This window comes from Streptopelia decaocto (assembly GCF_964273445.1).
Source record: "Streptopelia decaocto genome assembly, chromosome: 1".
NCBI classification, from domain to species: domain Eukaryota; kingdom Metazoa; phylum Chordata; class Aves; order Columbiformes; family Columbidae; genus Streptopelia; species Streptopelia decaocto.
Genome location: NC_138663.1, coordinates 61,685,132 through 61,697,866, shown reverse-complemented (window position 1 = coordinate 61,697,866; position 12,735 = coordinate 61,685,132). Strand labels below are relative to the sequence as shown.

The window sequence follows — 12,735 nt, the reverse complement described above, 5'->3', positions numbered from 1 at the left end:
CCTAAACAAATCTATGCAGGAAAATGTCACCAACAGAGCTGTGTTTCAGAGCCCAAATGGCTCTTCACAAATAGAGCACTTCAACTAGACACTGCTTTTTAAAATACACCATAATTATTCGTAACAAGGTTATGCTGACCCTCCCCATGCTAAGGACATAAAATAGGGTCAACTGTTAATTAAATCCATGCTGCTCTGCTAAACAATGTATGTCATTGTATGAGACCTCCAACATTCCAACGCTTTCTCGCACATCAGTGCTCTGGGAAATGGTAGAAGACAATAGTCCTCATATTCCTCCAGAAGCCCCCTTCTCACCAAAAAAGTGTCTCCTAATGCCAACTTGAGTGCAAAAAATGACTTTGTGACTTTTTAAATCTGTTGCTCAAGTTCAGTCACTCAGTGTGTGCTAATTCATCAGACTATATATATCCATCACCGCCTGTCCTCACTGAGCTAAAATCCATACATTCAGAAGTGGAAGCACAAAGTAATGACATACCAACACATAAAAAAGGGGACGCAGCATCTATAAACTGTCCCACATGCTGAAGCAACAACAATGATGCATATTGGGCATCCTAACTACATTTACAAGCATCTGGAAGCCAGTGACCTGAAGGATGGACTTGTGTTCATGTTACAGTGACTATATTGTCATATATTTATTATATTATTTGTCTGGAATCATACATATATGGATTTAAATATAGCATGCTCCCAGAATAAAAGCAATTTTCCAAGAGTTTACTGGGTTACAGACTTTCTCTGAAACAGCAAAGCTCTACTAGAATGCATTTTCTTCAGAGGTAGTTAAAGTCTCCTGCTTAAATTTTAATACCATGATACAGAAACACTAGCACAATATTCACCCTTCACCAGAAACACTTTCAGCACATGGTAGAACGTTACAGTTAATCTGTTCATAATAATACCAGATGGCCTGTTTTCCAAGTTATTAGAGTAGAATACTTCAGATAATGTTGGACTTAAGTCATTAGCATGGACTCTGAAGCTGTACAGAACATACTCCACTCCGTAGCCAGTTTGCTTGTTGGGAACACCTGTCTTCTTACAAAGACTTCTGGACCAACTTTACACATTCCTAAGTTGAACTGCTCTTGATATATTCTGAAACAAAAGTCTTTGAAACAGCCAAGATGGTAGCATTTGAAGACCACACTACATGCACTGAACTACCTATTTCCACATGTATACCTATAGACAAAAATATTTACATTTCATGCTATTACTCAATACTTGGTTTCTCCAGCATAGGAAATCCCATAGAGGTTTTTGGGATATTTGTGCAATACAACAGATCCATTGACAGCTTGAGGCCTGAATTTCCCCCAGAGTCCACCACGGGAAAATGCAAGAGTCTTATTTTACATGATACAGGACACAAACAAATACTGTTTCACTGGAAATTTACTAACTAAATAAAAACCACAGGGTCTAAACCATCTAGGGTCCCAGTGTGCTATCAAGTGCACATTCTCAAAATGAAGTATTTGTTGAAAGTCGACACAACATATTACTTGAAAAGCTTAAGACCTAACAAGATATCAATGGAAATGTTTGTAATTCACATTTGATTTCCTAGATTACTTTTCAAAACAAAGAATATTAAATATAGAAAACTATTAAAGCACTGAACTGACTTAAACTGAACAGTCAAGGAAATTCCAAGTTAAGGATGTCACTTTGTCTTTAAAATCAGTGTAATAAAATCCATGGACATTTGTTGAGAAAAATTATGTTAAGGTCCAAATAAAAACCTCAACTATGAAATTCCTTGCTTTTGAAGATTTAAGTCAGATTTTATTTATAGTAATTTTCAAGCGTGTAAAGGTGAAAGTGAGTATGTGTGAAAAGCACATTCAAAGCATTCCAGCCAGGCCAAGCAAAAAACAGAGGTGTTTTGATAAACTCACACACTTACATACACACGGTGTGAGGGTGAGGCACAAACAGCATCTGTGGTTTTACTTATTTTGTTTGGGTGAAAACAAGAAAGAAGAGCCCAACTACCTCTGAACACTGGGCCAGGCTCAAAATCAAACACTATTTCACTGGGGACAGAATGAAGGAGGGGACTGGGAGTCCGGGATTGGTATTTCCGAAGACAGCGCATCAGCTGGTTCAAAGGGGCTGTTAGAGAGAAAGAGACGGGCAGGCAGAGACAGAAAGACAGACACACAGAAGAAATGAAAGAAGTCATGGGAAATAACTAGGATGCTTTGACTCCTACTCATAGATTGCTTCTGTACTTGAAGGAAGAAAAAAATAAAAGGTCAATTACTAATAACACTGTTTCAGGACTGGGAAGAGCCAATTGTTTTCAGATGCCAAGCAGACGGTTTATGATCAAAAGTTAAAACCAACATGATAGCACAACATTTAAATGCTGGACAAAATGGGCAAAACTGTGGAGAGCCACACCTATCAACACATACAAAATATAGCTAAAAATGGCAACTTTAAATTAGTAGGCTTGCAGGATTGGAGGAATTTTCTTTTTAAAAAGCGTTCTATCGCTGCCATATGAAAAAGCAGCTCCATCAAACACAATGCAGTATGTAGGTACCATCCTACCAACTACCAGATTTGGATGGGAGACACAAAGTTAGTGACAGCCCACAGTATAAAACCTTAGAGATCACGATAGAGTGCATTAAGGTAATTCAGACTTTACTCACGGCTGAAGGAACTTAAAATTAGTAGGAGACAACTGTATTAATGATTTGGAGTTGGAAAAACTGTCATACGCCTGCCCTACTTATTATTTTTTTTATTATTATTATTTATCTATTATTATTATATTCATAGGAATAAATACAGCACATAAGAAGCCCTCTCAGGACCTTGACGTCAGTGGGAGATGTGACTTAACAAGCCTGTGCATAACACATAAAGAGAAAAGAAACCTTCTAGCACTAGTTCTGACTTAACTGTGAATTAGGGCTGTGCCTTACTGAAGAAAACATGAAAAGACCCGGCTTTAGCGTAAGGTTCTAACAACCTGGTTCCAAGAGTAGCACAGGCATGCAGTACAGCAAAGCGGCATCTTCAGCAGGGGCAGAGGGGGAGAAGAACCGGAGTATTTGATGCTGCTTTAGGATGCAGCAGTTCATACGGAAGGTACATCTACCATGTTGACGGTTTTCAATGAAATTCCCCGTTGTTTCCATGGGTGGAAAGGTAACAACAGGCATTAAAAAAATCTTTGAGAGAGTTGGGAGCTTGTAGCATATCTACGTGCAGCCATGTGAGTGAATGAGTGTGTGTGTGAGTGAGAGCAAGGAAGTGATGGTGCCAGACCATTTTAAAACCAAAAAACTAGATACCACTTCAAAACTTTTTCTCCTTCCATCTCCCCCACTCCCAGAATGACCAGCAAATGACTCAAACTTTTGTCAGACAAATATTAAGTTCATGGACAAGCAAATGCAAATTCATTTTTTGTTCTAGTCATGTTTTCCTTTGTGCCTGTGTTTTGTAGAAGGAAGTAGAACAAAGGGAAGGGACAGAGCAGTTGTGTAATTAAATACCGCACAGTAACTAGTTTAAACACTACTTACCTCCCTCTCCTCGTAAACCCTGGTCTCTAATCAAGTCCTGTAAATAAAAAAGTGCTTAATTTAGATATTATCATTTACATTCCAGAATCAATTGAGATTGATCAAATTGACAATCCATAACCTCATATGCTGTCCATACAATAGAAGTATTTTCCTACCCTGGCTTACTAATAGCAGCAACGCCGAAGAGCTACTACTAAACTTTACAAAATTAGTTACTTTAAAACAGCACCTCTCAGTAGTAAAGTGAAATGCAGACTACCCAAAATAGATGCTGACATGAAAATATTGATTTAAACACAGGGTTGGCCAAAATGCATAAAGAAATATTGAACCAAATGTTCTAGTTACAGTGTCTGTGGCACAAATGATTTGAACTGTCATATCAGAAGCTGGGACACCAATTTCTTGTACTGAGGTACATCAGTCAAATGAGTTCTGCTTCGTTTTTTTCTGGTAACAAAGCACCTCATTTGCATAGCCAGTCGCGCTCTGTTCTTCTCAGAAATGACTAACTACACAAGGTTGCCTTCACTTGCGATTCGCGGTGAACTGAGAGTATCTTGCACAACGTAACCAGAATAAAAGCGAACTACACTAAGGATTTTCTAAACAGAAGAAGATTAGAAAATTCTATCAGTCTCCCTCTGTATATCCATTTTCATTGTGAAACTTTTTTTTGTTTGGTTACACACAAACCAATTATTTTACTCCTTTATACACCTGCACAGCTGCCAAAAGCACTGGTCCTGCCTCTCAGTTGCACGGCTGCCATTTACCATATGCAAATGTCTACGTGGCCACACTCTTAATAATCAACTAACATTTCACCTTTCACTCAGCTCACATGCAAAATTTATGCCTCAGTGTCCAAGGCAGACTTCAAGACTGCTTGCCTGACAAATGGCTAAGTTCTAGAAAGTAGACTTCAGGGTAAAACACCAGCTGTATACATCAGCAAAATTAGAAAGAGGTGGTTGTGGACCAACATTTTGAAAGGTCCTAGCTTGCCTTATACTTAATATCAACCATTATTATTATTTACGATTCAGCATCCAGATATATGTGGTAAACAAGTGTAGCAGTTTCTGAACACTTCAAAACAATGCTCAGAACAATACATACTTCGCTTTCGAAATCCTAAGGAACATTCAGTAAATCTGAACTCAAGCTTACTGCAATAATTTAATTTTCTTCAGTGCCAGAAATATTACTCGAATCACAAATACTGAAAATCCCTATCTTGCATATAAAGAAATATGCTTAACACGTATAATGGTTTGCCAGAATGTAACCATTCATATTTCATATTCGTAACGCTGTGGTACAACTACCAGCATGAGCCTTGGGACTAAGACAAACAAACAAACAAAAGAGAGCAGTAGTTTGTGGTGGAATGTTCTTTGAAAATGAACAGACAAAACTTTCAAAAGGCAGTTTCCGCTTTTGGAGAAGGGGTTATTTACATTCTTACAGCTCTCAATAACAAAAATGTCTCACACGGCAACTATGAAGATTCTGACAGACCACCAAGGATGAGCTTAGAAACACAGCATTCGTGTGTACCCATGATAAATTTAACGCACTAATAATTCACAAGGGAAATATCAAATCTACTATTCCCGATCCAAACATTATTAATACTTACATCAATATTGACTGGCTCGATTGTATTGATGTGAACGTTGGGAGCTGAAGAGGACCGGTCGCGTTGCCCAAATTGATTCCGATGGTCTTCATCTGCTGGTCGGAGGGGCTGTGGGATTGGAATGGATTTTGAAGGAGAAGGACTAGGGAGAATTGGTGGTCTGAGAAACAAAGTCAAGGAAAAAGAGGATTTAGGTCTACAAATGGCTTCAAATACTGCATAGTGGGTGTGGTAAGTCCTTTTCAACTATAATAATACATACATTAAAAAAAACTGATCTAAAGGTCTGCATAAAAACAATTTATAATTAAAGACCTCTACTCCTCTACGATCAATTGCAACAACTCTCTGCTGCACAAACTACCTAATTACATGGCTGTGAAGTGCTCTGAGTTAAACCAAAAAACCCTAGCATACCATACCAAACTAGTTATAATAAAACCTGATCCATAAAATTAATGTAGCCCAACAGGTGCTGCAAATAGCAAGACACACTGCAATGTCCTCACTTCATAGTTAATGCAATGCACTCTTCTAATGGCAACCCATTGAGAAGTAAAAATGCTTAACATCTCACATCAACATTACAGTCACAAGATGTCACCAAAAAACCTCTATGGATGGGATTATTGTTCAATGAAGACTGAAAATTACATACTGTTCGCTCAATATAATTGATTCATATAATGGTCAAGGCAATATGAAATATCGATACTAAAAATAAACATACCACCACTTAACCTCAATCTTTGAGAAATAACTTTGAATAGTGCAACACTTCAAACGTCATTTATAGTGCTACAGTTAGGCAATGCAATAGATTTGACTTGAAAGATAAGCGTTCAGACCATGCAGACAAATTTTCTGAAGAAATGCAAATGCTGCCAGTCATAAATGTAGATCAAGTCTTTAATTTACGGCATCATGAATCATAAATTTAGAAGAAAAAACATCACTTCCTTTTTCATTTGTAGGAAGGCAGAATGTCAGTTCTTTGGTTATGCATTTATTTTGTTTAAGTACATTAAACTGGCATTTATGTCTTACTCAAGTCAAGGTCAGTCACTGTTAAGTCTAATGATTTAATGGATAGGAGGCAAAAGGTCAATGAGGAACACTGGCCATCTTTGTCAAAGAAAACTTCATGTTAAAACATACATGCCATCTGACAACAAGGTTTCTAGAGCTTGCAGAAAACACAACTCCTAAGTGAGGAGTAAAATCCTCCACCCATTCAGTTACTCATGGGTTAGTTACCATGCCCAAAAAGGCAATGCCCACAGGGAGAAGCCTCAGAAATAAACCATATAGCAACGTACAGCAGCAACAGGTCCTGGTGCTGCCAGGCACTGTGAATGAACGTTTCTTGGCTTCTCCAAAGATCTTTAGGGATAACTAACATTTCCAACAGGATCTCTTGACATTTTTTCAGAAACAAGTCTGCTTTAAAGACTGTTACCCTCCCATTCATTGAAGAGTTTACACAGTTTGGCACCGATCCCAGAACGTGGTGCTGTCTGGATCCTGAGTACCTGTCGTCTTTTCCTTCCTGGCCAACAGTCTCACAAATGAGAATGGCAAAATGGAGCATTTGCAAATTAATTCAAATAACAGTCTAGTAAGTCTTGTAAAAAAATAGTTGTGATTACATTTGGGAAGTGGGGCAGGGGAAGAACAGGTAGTGGGTTTAACCCTGCTTAACTTTTCCAAAAAATAGTTGCCTCTTGTCACATGATAGAGTATAAATACTGGGAAGATACTGGAAAGCAATGAACTGAACCTGTCAATAGGCAAATCTCTGAGAAAGGGCCCTGACCAGCCCAGCATTTCAGAAGGTGCTCAGAATTTCAGAAACATTTTTAAAATGCAGTTGATGTACACAGCTGAAGTTTTCATCCATTGCTAACAAGTGTCTTCAGGTAAAATCTTTTCTATTGTAGGTGAAGAAGTTTTGAACTCCTGAACATTTTTGTAAGGAAATCATGCAACTAGAAGCCACACTGGGAGATGGGACACTGCACAGATACAAGTGCAGGACTTGGTCGACATTCTAAAGCACAGCACTTTCATGATTAAGACAAGAGCGTCAGATGCTGCATGGAAAGATTTCAGAGGAAAAGTCTAAAAAGTGTCTGTCATTGTTGGGACAGCTAACTCCTGCTCACACTGTCTGAGAGCTCTTAGTAACAATTAAATCAAGGGAGGCGTGTAAGGGAGAGAAAGCCAAATTGCAGAGGTATTGTTTCAAATACATCCTCCTTTGAGTCATAAATGGTCACCTGCTAAGGGAATCTGCAAATACTTCTGTATTTCTGGTCACAGGTCATCATGCCCATCGTGTTGCTAGCACAGCATGCCATGTCATATCACATTTGAAAACAATCTGAATAGCCTTTGCTACTCATTAAATTCTAACTGGGGGAAGTTCAGAACTTTTGAAGACAATTACAGGCTGAGAAAGAACTCTCTTTTTTGGAGTCTCTAAACTATTACTGGGAGGAACCCTGGGCTTTAGATACCAAAGAATCCAGAGATGGGAATCTCATAAGCAGTTAGCTGTGTGCTCCATCTATGCAATTGGGATTTCATTAATGGCTGTCCTTGGGACACTTACAAAAAGGTGAGTTATTTCTGCTCAATGGGAGTTTTGCTTGAAAAAGGTAACTAGTGAAGAGAAAGACACAAGTGGTTTGCTAGCCAAGATGGCCTACTGAAATCATGAGCTCAGAAGAGATTACCACCACCCTCTGCCTGTGTGCTGCAAAGGTTGTATTTTGGTCTGCATCAAGGTCTTGATCTACAGAAAACATGTCACCACACAGAATGCAGCAATCCCCTGAGCTACATTCTTACAGTATTCCTAAATTTTAATTACTCCAGGTCAGTAGAAGGAACACTGGAGCAAAAAGGACCAGCCATCGCCATTTGGAAGAGGGTGATGTCTATTTCAGGGAAGTTACAAAACTAGTTCTGTGGGCTACACAAACCCAGGGCCAGCAAACATATTGCCAAAAACACAACTGAAAATTCAAGATGACCAGAACGCACACAGCTGCGAAACCCTTGTTACTGTAGCATACATCTACAGAAAGCTGGGCTTACAGAAGCTGCAGTTTAAATACCAGAATCCAAGTTTCTGTTGCTCCTGTGGCCTTTGTGCGCAGTTAACAGGCAACCTCTGAGCTAGAGAAGACCTTCTACAAGTAAGAAGGTCAATATTCTAACATGTTAGAGAGGTTCTATCACCTCATCTTGCATACTTTCTTCCAGTCTTTATATGTGGGCATTCCTTTAATAAATGGTTCTCAGCTTCTCAGGCACCAAGCTGGGAGAGTTGTCAAATCTCAATTTAATGTGTTGGAACCTTTCCTGGCAGTACAACAGAGCATGCTTTTTCCTTGGACCATGTATTTGGAATAAGCACATTGTTCGCTCCGTTTTTATCAAGACAAAACAAAAGAAGTTTGTCAGGACACAAGAGAATTGCAGACAGACGCGGATTTTTACCCTTTTCAATCACAGCAAATGCCAGTGTGTCTACGGATTTACTATCTTATAAAACTGGCCCCAGAGGAAAGAGGAAGGTAACTCAGAAAAGTGCGGACACATGCTACTTTATATATAAACAAACGATTTTATAAAATCATATACAATAACTCCACTAGACCTTAGAACTTGAAATGATACAAGTTAGTTCTCTTTACAAATATGAAAATAAATTTTTATACATATTTTCCTCTATTTCCTTTAACCCACCAATATGATGTTTCACATATTTAAGAGCTGGTCTACTCAGGAAAGATTTTTTTTTCTCAAAAGAGATTTGTTTGGGCTTCAAGATTTTTGCCTGGATTTTTATTTTGCTGTAGTTGGGCAAATACTTAAAATTGAAAATTTGTATTCACCTAGCTTCAGTTATAGGGTGTGTGCCACTTCCCTTTTAAAACAAAAGCATCTCTACTGGACTGAGATTTTTCTTCACCCCCTCCCAGCCTGAACAAGTGCATCTCAGTTTAGCCACAGGGCTTGGTGTAGTACTGGCAGACTGCACACTCATACCTGAGTGAAACCTATTGCAAGCTAAAATGTGCAGCAAGGCTTTTGTTTGTTTGTTTACACCACAATATGATTTCCTTTTTTTCCCCCTTTTTTTCAATAACCCCAAATCAGATGTTGATCTGGAGAAAAGGATAGCGGTACAAGTTTGTAACTGCAAGCTAGAGAAAAATCACTCTTACAGCATCCTGTGAAGTAGGTGCAAAGGCATCACGGGGCAGATCTGTAACAGTCTTAAATTCATACAGATAATTTTTCTATACCATGATAATTTGTTTCCATCCATGTTGGCTTGTAGGTTTAAAACAACTCCCGGGACTATCACAATGGTGAATGGTGTGCATTTATATGGGCCTTTGGGCACAGACCAAAGCTCAGCAATGTTTTCCTAAAATTTCTGATAGCTTCATGTATCAGGGGTGATCAAGAGAATCCAAACAGCTGTTGTTAGTCCTCCAAACCAGGCTTCAGTTCACTAGCATGTTTCTGCATACACAATTTTGGAGAGCAGGATGTTTCGCTCACCTGTTGTACAGACTAAAGATGATTTTTCTAAAGATTCTGATACTAGGACTTTACTGCTCAGCAAGGTTGCATATCAAACTGGATATTGTAGGGAATTTGCTATCATTTACATGGAGTGATCTGGAAAAGGTCTGGTGCCAGAATTTCTAAGGGAAAAGTTCAGAATTATTTTACGCAATAAAACACAAAGCTTTTGCTCACTTAAACACATGGGGATCTAAATGGTGTTGTAGTACTCAATATAATATTGTAAGACTGCATCTCTGCTTCCTCGTTTTTTCAGAAGCTTTTCTAGATATTTAAATAACTTCAGTTGAGGCAGAATGATCAGGGAACATTTGGAAGACAGAAAGGAAAGCAGAGGTGTTTAATCATAGGCTGGAGCCTGCGCTAAGGCAGGGACTGGCAAGCTTCCTAGAATGGTACACCAGACAGGCCCCCTTCCTTCCTCGAATTTAGAAGATAAAGCATGTCGGGAAATGCTGTTTTTTCAAAAAGCCAAGATGTTGCCAGCCTACTTATTACCAGCATTCTGCCTTGAGCAAAGCAGAAGCTTTCGGTTTCTACTGAATCTTCTGTGCTATTCAAAGTCTGACCATGTGCCCCCTTCATCACTCACTCCACAGGTTACTTATCCTGCATGTGCCTCATGAGTTTGCAAAATTTCACCCAACATCACAACATATGAGAGAACAGATGGAAGTTGAAAAAGACAACTTTGGAATATTCTGAATAGCTAATCTCCCTTTTTCAATTAACATATCTGTAAGATCAAGGGAACTGAGTTCACAGAAATTCTGTGCTCATATTTTATGAGGAAAGATACAGAAGAAACTTTATGAAAGTGCAATGAATGAAATGAATACAATGTATTATATACAGTTCATGTACTTCAATTTTATTACAAATGGCTATTATTAGGGAGACCTACACTTTAATAATTCTTTCCAGTTAAGCGCAGATTATAACTACAATTACTGCTTTGGCACAAGAGGATAGTGCAAACTGAAAGAACTAAAATTGGACAAAAGGCCTAATGTGGAGGTTGGACACATTTTTATCAGGGGTTCGGAAATGTGCAAGTGGGACCATATGTGCTTCCTTATCTTGGGGAGGAACATCTGGAGGGACTGCCTATGGCTTACAGTTGGAAGAACGAAAGGCTACGGGACTGGATTGCTTTACGATGTTACACATGAGCGAGGTGCAACAAAGTTCTCCAGCATGTTTAGCAGCGTTTGCATCAGGTCCAATGGTCTTTTCCTTTATGTCCCTTTCTCCTTCCAACTTCTCCATTTGATCCCTTGACAATGTCTCATCATGTCACACACGCCTTTCCTCTTGAGCTTGTCTTGCAACACAAACTCTTCCTTTCTTTGGGCACTTTGCCTGCTGCTGGAATCCCTTCACAAGGCTAAAGGTGAAGAAGGATGTTTGCATTCTCTTTCCTCAGGTTTACCAAACGATTAGTAACATCCTTTCCTCTGTGGGCTGTGCCATGCAAGATGCTAAGAGAACAGAGAAATCAAAGGAACAATTATTAAACTAATAAATGCTACTTCCTCATATATTCTATCCCACTGCCCAACTCTCAAAATTTCGATCCCTCACTCTCTTCCCAGACAAGACAACCTCAAATGTCAGACTTTTTTTTTCATTCCAGTTGATCTGTTGTTCCATATTACAACAGTACCCTCTAACAAAAACATGGGTAAGTATATGTTTTTACAGAAAAGGCCAGCATTTTTTTTTTGTTCTTAAAAAAAATAAAAATCAGTGAAATTAATATTTCCACAATTATGTCTTTAAAAAGCAGAGAAGTACTATTAAAGAAAGCCAAAAGGATAACTGGAGAAAGGTATGGACAGCACTCATACAACAGCATCTGAGCTGCTTCTGGAAAGGAAATACAACTAACACAGATGCTTGGGAAAAATTGCATGACTTTGTAACTTGCATACTACTTCGGAACACCAGCTGATAAATATAAATCATTTTAAAACTAAACAGAATTTTCAAGGCATGACGTATGCTTTTTTTTTTGTTTAACAATGTAAGTGTACAGCAAGGCAATAAAGCAAAAAGCAAAGAGCTAGAAACCTTTTACAGTTCCTGCAACCACAAACATGTACAGATGTAACAATTAGGAAAAGCTCCTTAACCTCAACTGGCAAGTATATTTAAATGTTAACTTTTTTATGTATGTGAAGTTAAAAACTTTAATGCACTAACTAGCTTCGGACTCAGTTTTCCTTTCCATTTGTACTTCACAAAACTAAGACTGCCTGAAGTAGTGCATGTATCAATTAAGATAATCCATCCTGTTGTATATAAACTGGTAAGAAAGCACGAACATGCAGCCTCACGTAGGTGTTCCTGCTCTGGCAGGGGGATTGGACTAGATGATCTTTCGAGGTCCCTTCCAATCCCTAACATTCTGTGATTCTGTCAGGCAGAGGTAATTGAAAATTTAGAGAGAATTTAGCATATAGCAGTACTAGGGTTGAGGCTATACAGTGCCCTTGGCATCTGCAGGCATTTAACACAGTTGGTATAAGCAAGCCTCTTCCCAGATTAATAGTTTTAACCTGGTTATAATTTCAGCTGTACCACAAGAAAGGCAGAGCCTGCTTAGCTTAGAGAACCACAGCAGCAGCCTAGTCCACAATCTGCTGTACTAACATCCATGGGATACAAAGGCAACATCCACTACCAGGAAGAGGCACTTCTGAATTTACTCGAAGCTGCACAAAATAGCACATCATCTCTCTCCGTACTTACCAAACGAGGTTCCCTCTGCAGGACTGCCAATGGGTTTTCCTGGGACACATCATATTTGATCTTTCATAAAAGAGTCTTGGCTGTCCAGAGGATTTCTCTTCTAGTTAGAGTCCATAGGTGCCTGCGTGGCTTCCAGATGTG

The 12,735-nt window shown here is 38.9% G+C and overlaps 1 protein-coding gene across 1 annotated transcript in view; it reads right to left on the bottom strand.

Annotated features, from left to right (window-relative positions):
* BRAF (B-Raf proto-oncogene, serine/threonine kinase) overlaps window positions 1-12,735 on the bottom strand; it is an 85,478-nt gene that overhangs the window by 25,716 nt on the left and 47,027 nt on the right. The window contains exons 8-9 of the mRNA XM_082063329.1: window positions 5,233-5,392; window positions 3,585-3,621 (exon numbers count right to left, since the gene is read on the bottom strand). Coding sequence (XP_081919455.1) covers window positions 3,585-3,621; window positions 5,233-5,392 — 197 coding nt within the window. The remainder of the gene's footprint in view (window positions 1-3,584; window positions 3,622-5,232; window positions 5,393-12,735) is intronic.